Source organism: Oncorhynchus mykiss, chromosome 15 (genome assembly GCF_057628025.1).
Source record: "Oncorhynchus mykiss isolate SJ-2025 chromosome 15, ASM5762802v1, whole genome shotgun sequence".
Lineage (NCBI taxonomy): Eukaryota > Metazoa > Chordata > Actinopteri > Salmoniformes > Salmonidae > Oncorhynchus > Oncorhynchus mykiss.
Window position 1 is genome coordinate 77081800 of NC_143036.1, and position 15824 is coordinate 77097623.

Consider the following 15824-nt stretch of genomic DNA (forward strand, 5'->3'; position numbering starts at 1 on the left):
CCGTCACAGGACCCCACCGTCACAGGACCCCACCGTCACAGGACCCCACAGGACCCCACCGTCAGAGGACCACACCGTCACAGGACCCCCACCGTCACAGGACCCCACCGTCACAGGACCCCACCGTCACAGGACCACACCGTCACAGGACCCCACCGTCACAGGACCCCACCGTCACAGAACCCCACAGGACCCCACCGTCACAGAACCCCACAGGACCCCACCGTCACATGACCCCACCTTCACAGGACCACACCGTCACAGGACCCCACTTTCACAGGACCCCACCGTCACAGGACCCCCACCGTCACAGGACCCCCACCGTCACAGGACCCCCACCGTCACAGGACCCCACCGTCACAGGACCCCACCGTCACAGGAACCCACAGGACCCCACCGTCACAGGACCCCACCGTCACAGCACCCCACCATCACAGGACCCCACAGGACCCCACCTTCACAGGACCCCACCGTCACAGGACCCCACAGGACCCCACCGTCACAGGACCCCACCGTCACAGGACCCCACCGTCACAGGACCCCACCGTCACAGGACCCCACAGGACCCCACCGTCACATGACCCCACCGTCACAGGACCCCACCGTCACAGGACCCCACCGTCACAGGACCCCACAGGACCCCACCGTCACAGGACCCCACCGTCACAGGACCCCACAGGACCCCACCGTCACAGGACACCACCGTCACAGGACCCCACCGTCACAGGACCCCACCGTCACGTGACCCCACCGTCACAGGACCCCACAGGACCCCACAGGACCCCACCGTCACAGGACCCCATCGTCACAGGACCCCACCGTCACAGGACCCCACCGTCACAGGACCCCACCGTCACAGGACCAGACCGTCACAGGACCACACCGTCACTCATTTAGTCATCAACTAATTCCTTCATTAAAACTAAAGAACAAAATATCCGTCAACAGACATGACGTGGTCCTTACAACCAGAAACACAGAGGAACACGTTGACACTCAACCCATCTCTCTGTGTGTTTTATGACTTATTCAAGCGCAACCCAAGCAGCACTCTGAAAGACTAATTAGGTGGCAGTAGACGGCGTGGAGAATGACGGCTGGAAGAGTCAGAAGACACATCCTTCCGCTCTACCTGGAGGGATGGGAGAAACTGTAGAAGATTCTGCTGCATTATTGACGAACAGTGAAGACACTGGTTAGCCAGGCGGTGAGGAGTAGGCTGTGGCTGACAGGGGTGGAGGCAGAGAGAGTCAGAGAGGGTAGAATAGGCTGTGGCTGACAGGGGTGGAGGCAGAGAGGCAGAGAGGGTAGACTAGGCTGTGGCTGACAGGGGTGGAGGCAGAGAGAGTCAGAGGGGGTAGACTAGGCTGTGGCTGACAGGGGTGGAGGCAGAGAGAGTCAGAGGGGGTAGACTAGGCTGTGGCTGACAGGGGTGGAGGCAGAGAGAGGCAGAGAGGGTAGACTAGGCTGGGACAGGTGGTGAGGAGTAGGCTGTGGCTGACAGGGGTGGAGGCAGAGAGAGTAGACTAGGCTGGAACAGGGGGTGGGGGGGACAGAGGCACACAGCCCAGACCACACACCAGCAGCATTCCCACAAGCCTCTGCAACAGAGATGGACGCAGAGGTGAGTTACTGCCACAGAAAACATTTTATAAATATCTGCATGTAGAATGTATTATTCATTAGTACACAGAGGCTCTGTAGAATGTATTGATTCAGTTACTTTTAATGTGTTCTTCTCTGTCTACAATGTAAACACTAAAGCAGAAATAGCCTGTTTAATCACAGGGTGAACATAATGCATGTTATACGTAGGTACGTGTGAGTTGGGGTACACAGCCTGCTAACACTTGAGGATTAGTAACATTCGCGTGATGCCAAATCGATGAAAGATGTATTGCAAATTATGTTTAGACATTTTCATGGAATTTGTGTGCATAGGCTACTAGGATTTATTATTTATAGAAGAGAGAACTTCAGAAGAGAAATGGACTCTACACTGAGTGGACATAACATTAAGGACACCTTCGTACTAATCCACTCCACCCCCCTATTGCCCTCAGAACAGCCTCAATTCATCAGGTCATGGACTCTACACTGAGTGGACATAACATTAAGGACACCTTCGTACTAATCCACTCCACCCCCCCATTGCCCTCAGAACAGCCTCAATTCATCAGGTCATGGACTCTACACTGAGTGGACATAACATTAAGGACACCTTCGTACTAATCCACTCCACCCCCCTATTGCCCTCAGAACAGCCTCAATTCATCAGGTCATGGACTCTACACTGAGTGGACATAACATTAAGGACACCTTCGTACTAATCCACTCCACCCCCCTATTGCCCTCAGAACAGCCTCAATTCATCAGGTCATGGACTCTACACTGAGTGGACATAACATTAAGGACACCTTCGTACTAATCCACTCCACCCCCCCATTGCCCTCAGAACAGCCTCAATTCATCAGGTCATGGACTCTACACTGAGTGGACATAACATTAAGGACACCTTCGTACTAATCCACTCCACCCCCCTATTGCTCTCAGAACAGCCTCAATTTGTCAGGATGTGGACTCTACAAGGTGTTGAAAGCGTTCCACAGGGATGCTGGTCCATGTTGACTCCAGTGTTTCCCACAGTTGTGTCAAGTCAAGATGTCAAGATGTTCTTTGGGTGGTGGACCATTCTTGATACACACAGGAAACTGTTGAGTGAGAAAAACCCCAGCAGCGTCTCAGTTCTTAACACAAACCTGTGCGCCTGGCACCTTCTTGAGCCTGGCACCTTCTTGAGCCTGGCACCTTCTTGAGCCTGGCACCTTCTTGAGCCTGGCACCTTCTTGAGCCTGGCACCTTCTTGAGCCTGGCACCTTCTTGGCTCCCGAGTGGGGCAGCGGTCTAAGGCACTGCATCTCAGTGACGCCTCGTCACTACAGTCCCTGGTTTGTATCCAGGTTGTATCACAACCGGCCGTGATTGGGACTCCCATAGGGTGGCGCACAATTGGCCCAGCGTCGTTTGGCCGGTGTAGGTCATTTTTGTAAATGATAATTTGTCCTTAATCAACTGATTTGCCTAGTTAAGTAAAGGTTCAATACTACCAGACCCTGTTCAAAGACACTTCAATATTCTGTCTTGGCCGTTCACCCTCTGACACAAACACAATCCACGTCTCAATGGTCTCAAGGCTGAAAACTCCTCCTTTAACACGTCTCCTCCCCTTCATCTTTAACCTGTCTCCTCCCCTTCATCTTTAACCTGTCTCCTCCCCTTCATCTATAACCTGTCTCCTCCCCTTCATCTTTAACCTGTCTCCTCCCCTTCATCTATAACCTGTCTCCTCCCCTTCATCTTTAACACGTCTCCTCCACCTTCATCTACACTGATTGAAGATGATTTAACAAGTGACATCAATAAGGGATCATATCTTTCACCTGGATTCACCTGGTCAGTCTCCGTCATGGAAAGAGCAGGTGTTCTTAATGTTTTGTCCAGTCAGTAATAACAGTGCATAGTGAATGAAGTCATCAACCTTGCCTTCTGCAGTGACATGAACTACATAACAATGACCAAGTGACGGCCTGTTGGATGTGTTTTAAAAAGCAGTTTTTGTGATGTTCTCACAACGTTTTAATGGAGGATTTGTATTGGACAATTTGCAAAGAACTTGACTGTCTACAGAAATGTGGGATTTGTAACTCGTGAATGCACCCACATGAAACAAACACTATGATCCTATTGAATGTATTTAATGGCAGATGTTAGTCCACTCTACCTAGTTCAGTTCTACTGAGGGCTCAGATGTTAGTCCACTCTACCTAGTTCAGTTCTACTGAGGGCTCAGATGTTAGTCCACTCTACCTAGTTCAGTTCTACTGAGGGCTCAGATGTTAGTCCACTCTACCTAGTTCAGTTCTACTGAGGGCTCAGATGTTAGTCCACTCTACCTAGTTCAGTTCTACTGAGGGCTCAGATGTTAGTCCACTCTACCTAGTTCAGTTCTACTGAGGGCTCAGATGTTAGTCCACTCTACCTAGTTCAGTTCTACTGAGGGCTCAGATGTTAGTCCACTCTACCTAGTTCAGTTCTACTGAGGGCTCAGATGTCAGTCCACTCTACCTAGTTCAGTTCTACTGAGGGCTCAGGCGTTAGTCCACTCTACCTAGTTCAGTTCTACTGAGGGCTCAGATGTTAGTCCACTCTACCTAGTTCAGTTCTACTGAGGGCTCAGATGTTAGTCCACTCTACCTAGCTCAGTTCTACTGAGGGCTCAGATGTCAGTCCACTCTACCTAGTTCAGTTCTACTGAGGGCTCAGATGTCAGTCCACTCTACCTAGTTCAGTTCTACTGAGGGCTCAGGCGTTAGTCCACTCTACCTAGTTCAGTTCTACTGAGGGCTCAGATGTCAGTCCACTCTACCTAGTTCAGTTCTACTGAGGGCTCAGGCGTTAGTCCACTCTACCTAGTTCAGTTTTACTGAGGGCTCAGATGTTAGTCCACTCTACCTAGTTCAGTTCTACTGAGGGCTCAGATGTTAGTCCACTCTACCTAGTTCAGTTCTACTGAGGGCTCAGGCTTTAGTCCACTCTACCTAGTTCAGTTCTACTGAGGGCTCAGATGTTAGTCCACTCTACCTAGTTCAGTTCTACTGAGGGCTCAGATGTTAGTCCACTCTACCTAGTTCAGTTCTACTGAGGGCTCAGATGTTAGTCCACTCTACCTAGTTCAGTTCTACTGAGGGCTCAGATGTTAGTCCACTCTACCTAGTTCAGTTCTACTGAGGGCTCAGATGTTAGTCCACTCTACCTAGTTCAGTTCTACTGAGGGCTCAGATGTTAGTCCACTCTACCTAGTTCAGTTCTACTGAGGGCTCAGGCGTTAGTCCACTCTACCTAGTTCAGTTCTACTGAGGGCTCAGATGTCAGTCCACTCTACCTAGTTCAGTTCTACTGAGGGCTCAGGCGTTAGTCCACTCTACCTAGTTCAGTTTTACTGAGGGCTCAGATGTTAGTCCACTCTACCTAGTTCAGTTCTACTGAGGGCTCAGGCTTTAGTCCACTCTACCTAGTTCAGTTCTACTGAGGGCTCAGATGTTAGTCCACTCTACCTAGTTCAGTTCTACTGAGGGCTCAGATGTTAGTCCACTCTACCTAGTTCAGTTCTACTGAGGGCTCAGATGTTAGTCCACTCTACCTAGTTCAGTTCTACTGAGGGCTCAGACGTTAGTCCACTCTACCTAGTTCAGTTTTACTGAGGGCTCAGATGTTAGTCCACTCTACCTAGTTCAGTTCTACTGAGGGCTCAGATGTTAGTCCACTCTACCTAGTTCAGTTCTACTGAGGGCTCAGAGTTCAGTCCACTCCACGTAGTTCAGTTCTACTGAGGGCTCAGACACAGTTGCAGCTGAACAGGACTACTGAGGGCTCAGACAGAGTTGCAGCTGAACAGGACTACTGAGGTAAATAAGCTCAACCTAGCTGTAGCGGGAGAGGTGTCCGGTTCCTTAGTGACAGCACACACACACACACACAGACACAGACAGACACACACACACACCTGTCTCACATAGGCATAATGAAACACGTCCGTCCATCCCTAGCTCCCACGGTCCCACCTCTCACTCAGCTCAAACTGGAAAGACACCCCACTCAATGAAAGTGTGAAAGTAATATAAATGAAGTATTGCTTTTAGGTGTCTGGCTCTTGTTCTGCTGCAGTAAACTGGGATGTTACTTAGGAATAATCCCCTTCTGTCTTTTATTTGACAGGCGCTAGTGGACCAGACATTAAGACGTCTTTACCTCTCACATTCAGCAGCAGAAAGGTGAGGGTTTCAGGTGACTCCTCTCTCGCGCTTTCTTTTTCCCTCTCTTTCTCATTCTCTCGCTCTCATTCTCTCCCTCTCTCTTTTTCCTTCTCTCTCTCTTTCTCTCCCTCTCTCTTTTTCCTTCTCTCGCGCTCTTTCTTTCTTTCTTTCTTTTGGTCTCTCTCTCTTGCTCTCGCTCATTCTCTCTGGCTCTCTTTTTTCCTTCTCTCGCTCTCTTTCTCTCTCTCTCTCTCGCTATCTCTGGGTGGGCTCTAGGTGAGAGAGAGAGACAGGGTGGGCTCTAGGTGAGAGAGAGAGACAGGGTGGGCTCTAGTGAGAGAGAGACAGGGTGGGCTCTAGTGAGAGAGAGACAGGGTGGGCTCTAGTGAGAGAGAGAGACAGGGTGGGCTCTAGTGAGAGAGAGAGAGAGACAGGGTGGGCTCTAGTGAGAGAGAGAGAGAGACAGGGTGGGCTCTAATGAGAGAGAGACAGGGGTGGGCCACGTCAAGGTGCTATCGATCTCATGTCTTGGTGTCGTTTCCATCCAGTAACCCAACACTTAGTGTTCCATCATGATCACATTGAGGCAAACCTGTAAAATAAGCTCCCGAAGACAACCTGTGTGTGTGTGTGTGTGTGTGTGTGTGTGTGTGTGTGTGTGCTGTGATACAGACCCAGGCAAGCCAACACCTCTATCAGGCCTCTCCTCTCTTAACTGAAGGGCTCTTGGCTACTGACCTGAATAATGATGATTACTCAGATTTTCCACGGCGATGCAGGACCGAACCACAACCTCTCTTTCAGGAGCAGGGATACGTTACAGTGGCAAGGCTCAATGTACAGTAAAGACATCTGATTGGTTAACAGCAGGCAGGGAAGGAAGCGACGAGAGAGGAAGACATTGGTAAATGGGAGACTTCACGGTTACACTGTATGTGGACTGCTGCTGCGCCATCATTCACTTTGTCAACGTGCCGTTTGCTCACTTAGAAAACCTGCTGTCAGTGGAACGAAACGCTTATGAAAATCATGTCTGGAGGTTTAAATGTTCTGGAAATGTGTTGGAAAATAAAGTTATATATTTAAGAATGTGTTAGAAAAAGGAGCATCATCTAATGTCCCCCCCCCCACCCCCGTTCTCCTTTTACAGGCCATGTATTTTCCCTCCCATCAACCCTGCTACTCAAAGCAAAGAGAGGGGAGACCCAGCCAAGCTCCCCCTCCGGGAGCTCCCCCTCCAGGAACACCAGAGGAAAGTGGAGGACAACAAGCATCTACTTGAGGAGGTACAGTACATGTGGTAGGAACTACAACGTCTTCTATTTTGCCTCTAGGACTTGTGGGAAAGGTAGTCATGGAGTCTACCTCAGAAGCTGCTTGCCCCCGGGTGGGTGGAGAGAGAGAAACACTCATATTGAATATCACAGTTGTGTGTGTGTGTGTGTGTATATGAGATGAGATGAGATGAGATGGGGCCAGCAGTGTGTGTGTGTGAGAGAGATGAGATGGGGCCAGCAGTGTGTGTGTGTGTGAGAGATGAGATGGGGCCAGCAGTGTGTGTGTGTGTGTGTGAGAGAGATGAGATGGGATCAGCAGTCGGTTAGTTGTCTTGCAGCGGTGGTGACATCTTCACAGCAGAGTGTGACTGTGAGGGGATAACGCTATAGAGGCTGTACTGACTGTGAGAGGATATAACGCTATAGAGGCTGTACTGACTGTGAGAGGATAACGCTATAGAGGCTGTACTGACGGTGAGGGGATAACGCTATAGAGGCTGTACTGACTGTGAGGGGATAATGCTATAGAGGCTGTACTGACTGTGAGGAGATAACGCTATAGAGGCTGTACTGACTGTGAGAGGATAACGCTATAGAGGCTGTACTGACTGTGAGGGGATAACGCTATAGAGGCTGTACTGACTGTGAGGGGATAACGCTATAGAGGCTGTACTGACTGTGAGAGAGGATAACGCTATAGAGGCTGTACTGACTATGAGAGGGGATAACGCTATAGAGGCTGTACTGACTGTGAGGGGATAACGCAATAGAGGCTGTACTGACTGTGAGGGGATAACGCTATAGAGGCTGTACTGACTGTGAGGGGATGACGCTATAGAGGCTGTACTGACTGTGAGGGGATGACGCTATAGAGGCTGTACTGACTGTGAGGGGATAACGCTATAGAGGCTGTACTGACTGTGAGGGGATGACGCTATAGAGGCTGTACTGACTGTGAGGGGATAACGCTATAGAGGCTGTACTGACTGTGAGGGGATAACGCTATAGAGGCTGTACTGACTGTGAGAGGATAACGCTATAGAGGCTGTCCTGACTGTGAGAGGATAACGCTATAGAGGCTGTACTGACTGTGAGAGGATAACACTATAGAGGCTGTACTGACTGTGAGAGGATAACACTATAGAGGCTGTACTGACTGTGAGAGGGGGTAACGCTATAGAGGCTGTACTGACTGTGAGAGGGGATAACGCTATAGAGGCTGTACTGACTGTGAGAGGGGATAACACTATAGAGGCTTTACTGACTGTGAGAGGGGATAACACTATAGAGGCTGTACTGACTGTGAGAGGATAACACTATAGAGGCTGTACTGACTGTGAGAGGGGATAACACTATAGAGGCTGTACTGACTGTGAGAGGGGATAACACTATAGAGGCTTTACTGACTGTGAGAGGGGATAACACTATAGAGGCTGTACTGACTGTGAGAGGGGATAACACTATAGAGGCTTTACTGACTGTGAGAGGGGATAACACTATAGAGGCTGTACTGACTGTGAGAGGGGATAACACTATAGAGGCTTTACTGACTGTGAGAGGGGATAACACTATAGAGGCTGTACTGACTGTGAGAGGGGATAACACTATAGAGGCTGTACTGACTGTGAGGGGATGACGCTATAGAGGCTGTACTGACTGTGAGAGGGGATAACGCTATAGAGGCTGTACTGACTGTGAGAGGGGATAACGCTATAGAGGCTGTACTGACTGTGAGAGGGGATATCACTATAGAGGCTGTACTGACTGTGAGAGGGGATAACGCTATAGAGGCTGTACTGACTGTGAGGGGATAACGCTATAGAGGCTGTACTGACTGTGAGGGGATGACGCTATAGAGTCTGTACTGACTGTGAGAGGGGATAACGCTATAGAGGCTGTACTGACTGTGAGAGGGGATAACGCTATAGAGGCTGTACTGACTGTGAGAGGGGATAACACTATAGAGGCTGTACTGACTGTGAGAGGGGATAATGCTATAGAGGCTGTACTGACTGTGAGAGGGGATAACGCTATAGAGGCTGTACTGACTGTGAGAGGGGATAACACTATAGAGGCTGTACTGACTGTGAGAGGATAACGCTATAGAGGCTGTATAACGCTATAGAGGCTGTACTGACTGTGAGAGGGGATAACACTATAGAGGCTGTATAACGCTATAGAGGCTGTACTGACTGTGAGAGGGGATAACACTATAGAGGCTGTACTGACTGTGAGAGGATAACGCTATAGAGGCTGTACTGACTGTGAGGGGAGATAACGCTATAGAGGCTGTACTGACTGTGAGAGGGGATAACGCTATAGAGGCTGTATAACGCTACAGAGGCTGTACTGACTGTGAGAGGGGATAACACTATAGAGGCTGTACTTACTGTGAGAGGATAACGCTATAGAGGCTGTACTGACTGTGAGGGGAGATAACGCTATAGAGGCTGTACTGACTGTGAGAGGATAACGCTATAGAGGCTGTACTGACTGTGAGAGGATAACGCTATAGAGGCTGTACTGACTGTGAGGGGATAACGCTATAGAGACTGTACTGACTGTGAGGGGATAACGCTATAGAGGCTGTAGTGACTGTGAGAGGATAACGCTATAGAGGCTGTACTGACTGTGAGAGGATAACGCTATAGAGGCTGTACTGACTGTGAGGGGATAACGCTATAGAGGCTGTACTGACTGTGAGGGGATAACGCTATAGAGGCTGTACTGACTGTGAGGGGATAACGCTATAGAGGCTGTACTGACTGTGAGAGGATAACGCTATAGAGGCTGTACTGACTGTGAGGAGATAACGCTATAGAGGCTGTATAACGCTATAGAGGCTGTACTGACTGTGAGGGGAGATAACGCTATAGAGGCTGTACTGACTGTGAGGGGAGATAACGCTATAGAGGATGTACTGACTGTGAGGGGATAACGCTATAGAGGCTGTACTGACTGTGAGGGGATAACGCTATAGAGGCTGTACTGACTGTGAGAGGATAACGCTATAGAGGCTGTACTGACTGTGAGGGGATAACGCTATAGAGGCTGTACTGACTGTGAGGGGATAACGCTATAGAGGCTGTACTGACTGTGAGGGGATAACGCTATAGAGGCTGTACTGACTGTGAGAGGGGATAACGCTATAGAGGCTGTACTGACTGTGAGAGGAGATAACGCTATAGAGGCTGTACTGACTGTGAGAGGATAACGCTATAGAGGCTGTACTGACTGTGAGAGGAGAACGCTATAGAGGCTGTACTGACTGAGAGAGGATAACGCTATAGAGGCTGTGCTGACTGTGAGAGGGGATAACACTATAGAGGCTGTACTGACTGTGAGAGGGGATAACGCTATAGAGGCTGTACTGACTGTGAGAGAGGATAACGCTATAGAGGCTGTACTGACTGTGAGAGGGGATAACGCTATAGAGGCTGTACTGACTGTGAGGGGATAACGCTATAGAGGCTGTACTGACTGTGAGAGGATAACGCTATAGAGGCTGTACTGACTGTGAGAGGAGATAACGCTATAGAGGCTGTACTGACTGTGAGCGGATAACGCTATAGAGGCTGTACTGACTGTGAGAGGAGATAACGCTATAGAGGCTGTACTGACTGTGAGAGGATAACGCTATAGAGGCTGTACTGACTGTGAGAGGGGATAACGCTATAGAGGCTGTACTGACTGTGAGAGGATAACGCTATAGAGGCTGTACTGACTGTGAGAGGGGATAACGCTATAGAGGCTGTACTGACTGTGAGAGGGGATAACGCTATAGAGGCTGTACTGACTGTGAGAGGGGATAACGCTATAGAGGCTGTACTGACTGTGAGAGGGGATAACGCTATAGAGGCTGTACTGACTGTGAGAGGATAACGCTATAGAGGCTGTACTGACTGTGAGAGGGGATAACGCTATAGAGGCTGTACTGACTGTGAGGGGATAACGCTATAGAGGCTGTACTGACTGTGAGAGGGGATAACGCTATAGAGGCTGTACTGACTGTGAGAGGGGATAACGCTATAGAGGCTGTACTGACTGTGAGGGGATAACGCTATAGAGGCAGTACTGACTGTGAGGGGATAACGCTATAGAGGCTGTGCTGACTGTGAGAGGAGATAACGCTATAGAGGCTGTACTGACTGTGAGGGGATAACGCTATAGAGGCTGTACTGACTGTGAGAGGGGATAACGCTATAGAGGCTGTGCTGACTGTGAGAGGGGATAACGCTATAGAGGCTGTACTGACTGTGAGAGGGGATAACGCTATAGAGGCTGTGCTGACTGTGAGAGAGGATAACGCTATAGAGGCTGTGCTGACTGTGAGAGGAGATAACGCTATAGAGGCTGTACTGACTGTGAGGGGATAACGCTATAGAGGCTGTATAACGCTATAGAGGCTGTACTGACTGTGAGAGGGGATAACGCTATAGAGGCTGTACTGACTGTGAGAGGGGATAACGTAATAGAGGCTGTACTGACTGTGAGAGGGGATAACGCTATAGAGGCTGTACTGACTGTGAGAGGGGATAACGCTATAGAGGCTGTACTGACTGTGAGAGGGGCTAACGCTATAGAGGCTGTACTGACTGTGAAGGGGATAACGTAATAGAGGCTTTACTGACTGTGAGAGGGGATAACGCTATAGAGGCTGTACTGACTGTGAGAGGGGATAACGCTATAGAGCCTGTACTGACTGTGAGAGGAGATAACGCTATAGAGGCTGTACTGACTGTCATCATCATGTCTTATCTCAGCCATCTTACAGGGTTGTTATCTGGCTGATAGCGACAGAGAGAAGAGGTAAATAAATACACTAAAATACATCATTAGATTCAATCTGCCTCATTGGACCGTGGTTGGGAATCCTTTACCATTGCAATACGATGTCCCCAACAGACAGTATTGTTTGTGTTAGTTTAACCACGACAGAAGATACTCATAACATCTTGTTTCAGAGAGTTTGTCTCTGTTCATTCACAACTGCAGTCATAAAGCCTCTGGGCTCCGTGCTGGCTGAAATGATGGGCTCCGTGCTGGCTGAAATGATGGGCTTCGTGCTGGCTGAAATGATGGGCTTCGTGCTGGCTGAAATGATGGGCTTCGTGCTGGCTGAAATGATGTGCTTCGTGCTGGCTGAAATGATGGGCTTCGTGCTGGCTGAAATGATGGGCTTCGTGCTGGCTGAAATGATGGGCTCCGTGCTGGCTGAAATGATGGGCTTCGTGCTGGCTGAAATGATGGGCTTCGTGCTGGCTGAAATGATGGGCTTCGTGCTGGCTGAAATGATGGGCTTTGTGCTGGCTGAAATTATGGGCTTCGTGCTGGCTGAAATTATGGGCTTCGTGCTGGCTGAAATGATGGGCTTCGTGCTGGCTGAAATGACCACGATGTTGTTGCCCAGTTGGAGGGTTGTTAGGTGAGAATGAAGCAGATTGGAAACTCAAGGCCCGAGCCAGAATCCCATTAAGATGTTCTGTCTGAAATGGTGTCTGGACGACAGCCCACCGGAGATGGAGAAGGAGTTCCTTTACCGTGTCGATAAGTCGTCCTCAAGCTGGAACAGATGGCCTTTTGTGTGAGTGAGCAGCAAGGGTTGTCACCTGTGTGTTTGGGTGGGATACGTGAGGATAGTGCTTCTGTGTGTTTGGGTGGGATACATGAGGATAGTGCTTCTGTGTGTTTGGGTGGGATACATGAGGATAGTGTTTCTGTGTGTTTGGGTGGGATACATGAGGATAGTGTTTCTGTGTGTTTGGGTGGGATACATGAGGATAGTGCTTCTGTGTGTTTGGGTGGGATACATGAGGATAGTGCTTCTGTGTTTTTGGGTGGGATACATGAGGATAGTGCTTCTTGTGTGTTTGGGTGGGATACGTGAGGATAGTGCTTCTGTGTGTTTGGGTGGGATACATGTCGGTTGACAAGTTTTTGTCCTGAGATCAGGAGGAGGATAGTGCTTCTAAATGCTACAAGTCCATTCAGTTTGTAATGTACCCTTTTGGCAAAATCCGTCTTGGTGGATTTATCTATGCAGAGTCACCTTGCAGTCAACACACAGAAGGGCCACAGCTATAACTCCCTGTGGTTAACTAAAGCAGTGATGTGGATACTAAAAGGAGTCTCCCTGGGTTCTCTGCTGTGCAGCTGGCGCGTATGGAGGAGGAGCTGATAGACCGTCTTCGCAGGGAGGTGGCGAGACAGAGAGAGCTGAACGTTCTGCGACAGGAGGACAACAGGCTACGCTGGAGGACACTGTGCTTCCTCCAGCTCAACCAGCGCCTCAAAAAGTACGTACCACAGACTTTACAATATAAAAATGTTTCTCTCCAGATATGATACTGTAGTATGAATTTATGAGATAGTGAAAGGCTATCAAGGACATATACTACATTAATCCTCCCAAAGGAGATAACCTACTGGTAACCTGTTGATACCTGGTAGTACAGTCTCCTCCCAAAGGAGATAACCTACTGGTAACCTGTTGATGCCTGGTAGTACAGTCTCCTCCCAAAGGAGATAACCTACTGGTAACCTGTTGATACCTGGTAGTACAGTCTCCTCCCAAAGGAGATAACCTACTGGTAACCTGTTGATGTCTGGTAGTACACTCTCCTCCCAAAGGAGATAACCTACTGGTAACCTGTTGATACCTGGTAGTACAGTCTCCTCCCAAAGGAGATAACCTACTGGTAACCTGTTGATACCTGGTAGTACAGTCTCCTCCCAAAGGAGATAACCTACTGGTAACCTGTTGATACCTGGTAGTACAGTCTCCTCCCAAAGGAGATAACCTACTGGTAACCTGTTGATGCCTGGTAGTACAGTCTCCTCCCAAAGGAGATAACCTACTGGTAACCTGTTGATACCTGGTAGTACAGTCTCCTCCCAAAGGAGATAACCTACTGGTAACCTGTTGATACCTGGTAGTACAGTCTCCTCCCAAAGGAGATAACCTACTGGTAACCTGTTGATACCTGGTAGTACAGTCTCCTCCCAAAGGAGATAACCTACTGGTAACCTGTTGATACCTGGTAGTACAGTCTCCTCCCAAAGGAGATAACCTACTGGTAACCTGTTGATGCCTGGTAGTACAGTCTCCTCCCAAAGGAGATAACCTACTGGTAACCTGTTGATACCTGGTAGTACAGTCTCCTCCCAAAGGAGATAACCTACTGGTAACCTGTTGATACCTGGTAGTACAGTCTCCTCCCAAAGGAGATAACCTACTGGTAACCTGTTGATACCTGGTAGTACAGTCTCCTCCCAAAGGAGATAACCTACTGGTAACCTGTTGATGCCTGGTAGTACAGTCTCCTCCCAGAGATAACCTACTGGTAACCTGTTGATACCTGGTAGTACAGTCTCCTCCCAGAGATAACCTACTGGTAACCTGTTGATACCTGGTAGTACAGTCTCCTCCCAGAGATAACCTACTGGTAACCTGTTGATACCTGGTAGTACAGTCTCCTCCCAGAGATAACCTACTGGTAACCTGTTGATACCTGGTAGTACAGTCTCTTCTACAGATGCTGTTTTACTGTATTTACACCATGCTGACTCTCTATGTTTTGCCAGGCCTGTTGTAACCAGCTATTACAAGAACATCCCGATGCACATCTACTGTCTCCCTATTCAGACTGTTGGAAAAGGCAACAGTAACAAGACGAAGAAGAAGAATAAGAAGTGGCAGAGATGAGAGGAAGAGGAAGTAGAATAGGAGTGCAGTCTGGGAGGATGCGTGTGACAGTTCATCGGTTCCACTTCCATGTACCACTGTGGGACACAGGACTATGTAATTCACAAGTCCTGCTGAACGCTGCTTCTTTTAACATTCTGTACTGCATTGATAAAAAAGAAAGTCACAAAGAATATTTTGGATATCTATATGCTCTCTCTCCGGTATTTCTTACTTTGCCACTATACTGATATACACTGCCTTCGGAAAGCATTCAGACCCTTCCCTTTTTCCACATTTTGTTACGTTACAGCCTTATTCTAATATGGATTAAATAAAATAAAACATCCTCAGTAATGTACACACAATACACCACAATGACATCACAATACACCACAATGACATCACAATACACCACAATGACACCACAATGACATCACAATACACCACAATGACATCACAATACACCACAATGACATCACAATACACCACAATGACATCACAATACACCATAATGACATAGAGAAAACAGATTGTTCATTTTTTTGTGTGCAAATGTATAAAAATAAATAAAAAAACACCTTATTTACATATGTATTCTGACTCTTTGCTATGAGACTCGAAATTGAGCTCAGGTGCATCCTGTTTCCATTTATCATCCTTGAGATGTTTCCACAACTCGATTGGAGTCCACCACATTTCTGCAGCATTGAAGTTCACCGAGAACACAGTGGCCTCCATCATTCTTAAATGGAGGACGTTTGGAACCACCTAGACTCTTCCTAAAGCTGGCCGCAAATGGGGGAGAAGGGCCTTGGTCAAGGAGGTGACCAAGGACCCGATGGTCACTCTGACAGAGATCTAGAGTTCCTCTGTGGAGATGGGAGAACCTTCCAGAAGGACAACCATCTCTGCAGCACTCCACCAATCAGGCCTTTATGGTAGAGAGGCCAGACTGAAGCCACTCCTCTGTAAAATACACATGACCTCCTGCTTGGAGTTTTCCAAAAGGCACCTAAGGACTCTCAGACCATGAGAAACAAGATTCTC

At 48.6% G+C, this 15824-nt stretch overlaps 1 protein-coding gene across 1 annotated transcript; it reads left to right on the top strand.

Moving 5' to 3' along the window:
- The first annotated feature begins 1215 nt into the window (after positions 1 to 1215).
- On the top strand, positions 1216 to 15363 carry LOC118938930 (uncharacterized). The gene is made up of 5 exons (XM_090201272.1): positions 1216 to 1624; positions 5776 to 5831; positions 6964 to 7099; positions 13244 to 13386; positions 14675 to 15363. Exons 1-5 carry the CDS (start codon positions 1613 to 1615, stop codon positions 14793 to 14795), a joined length of 468 nt encoding a protein of 155 aa, XP_090057398.1. The 5' UTR covers positions 1216 to 1612; the 3' UTR covers positions 14796 to 15363.
- The last annotated feature ends 461 nt before the right edge of the window (positions 15364 to 15824 follow it).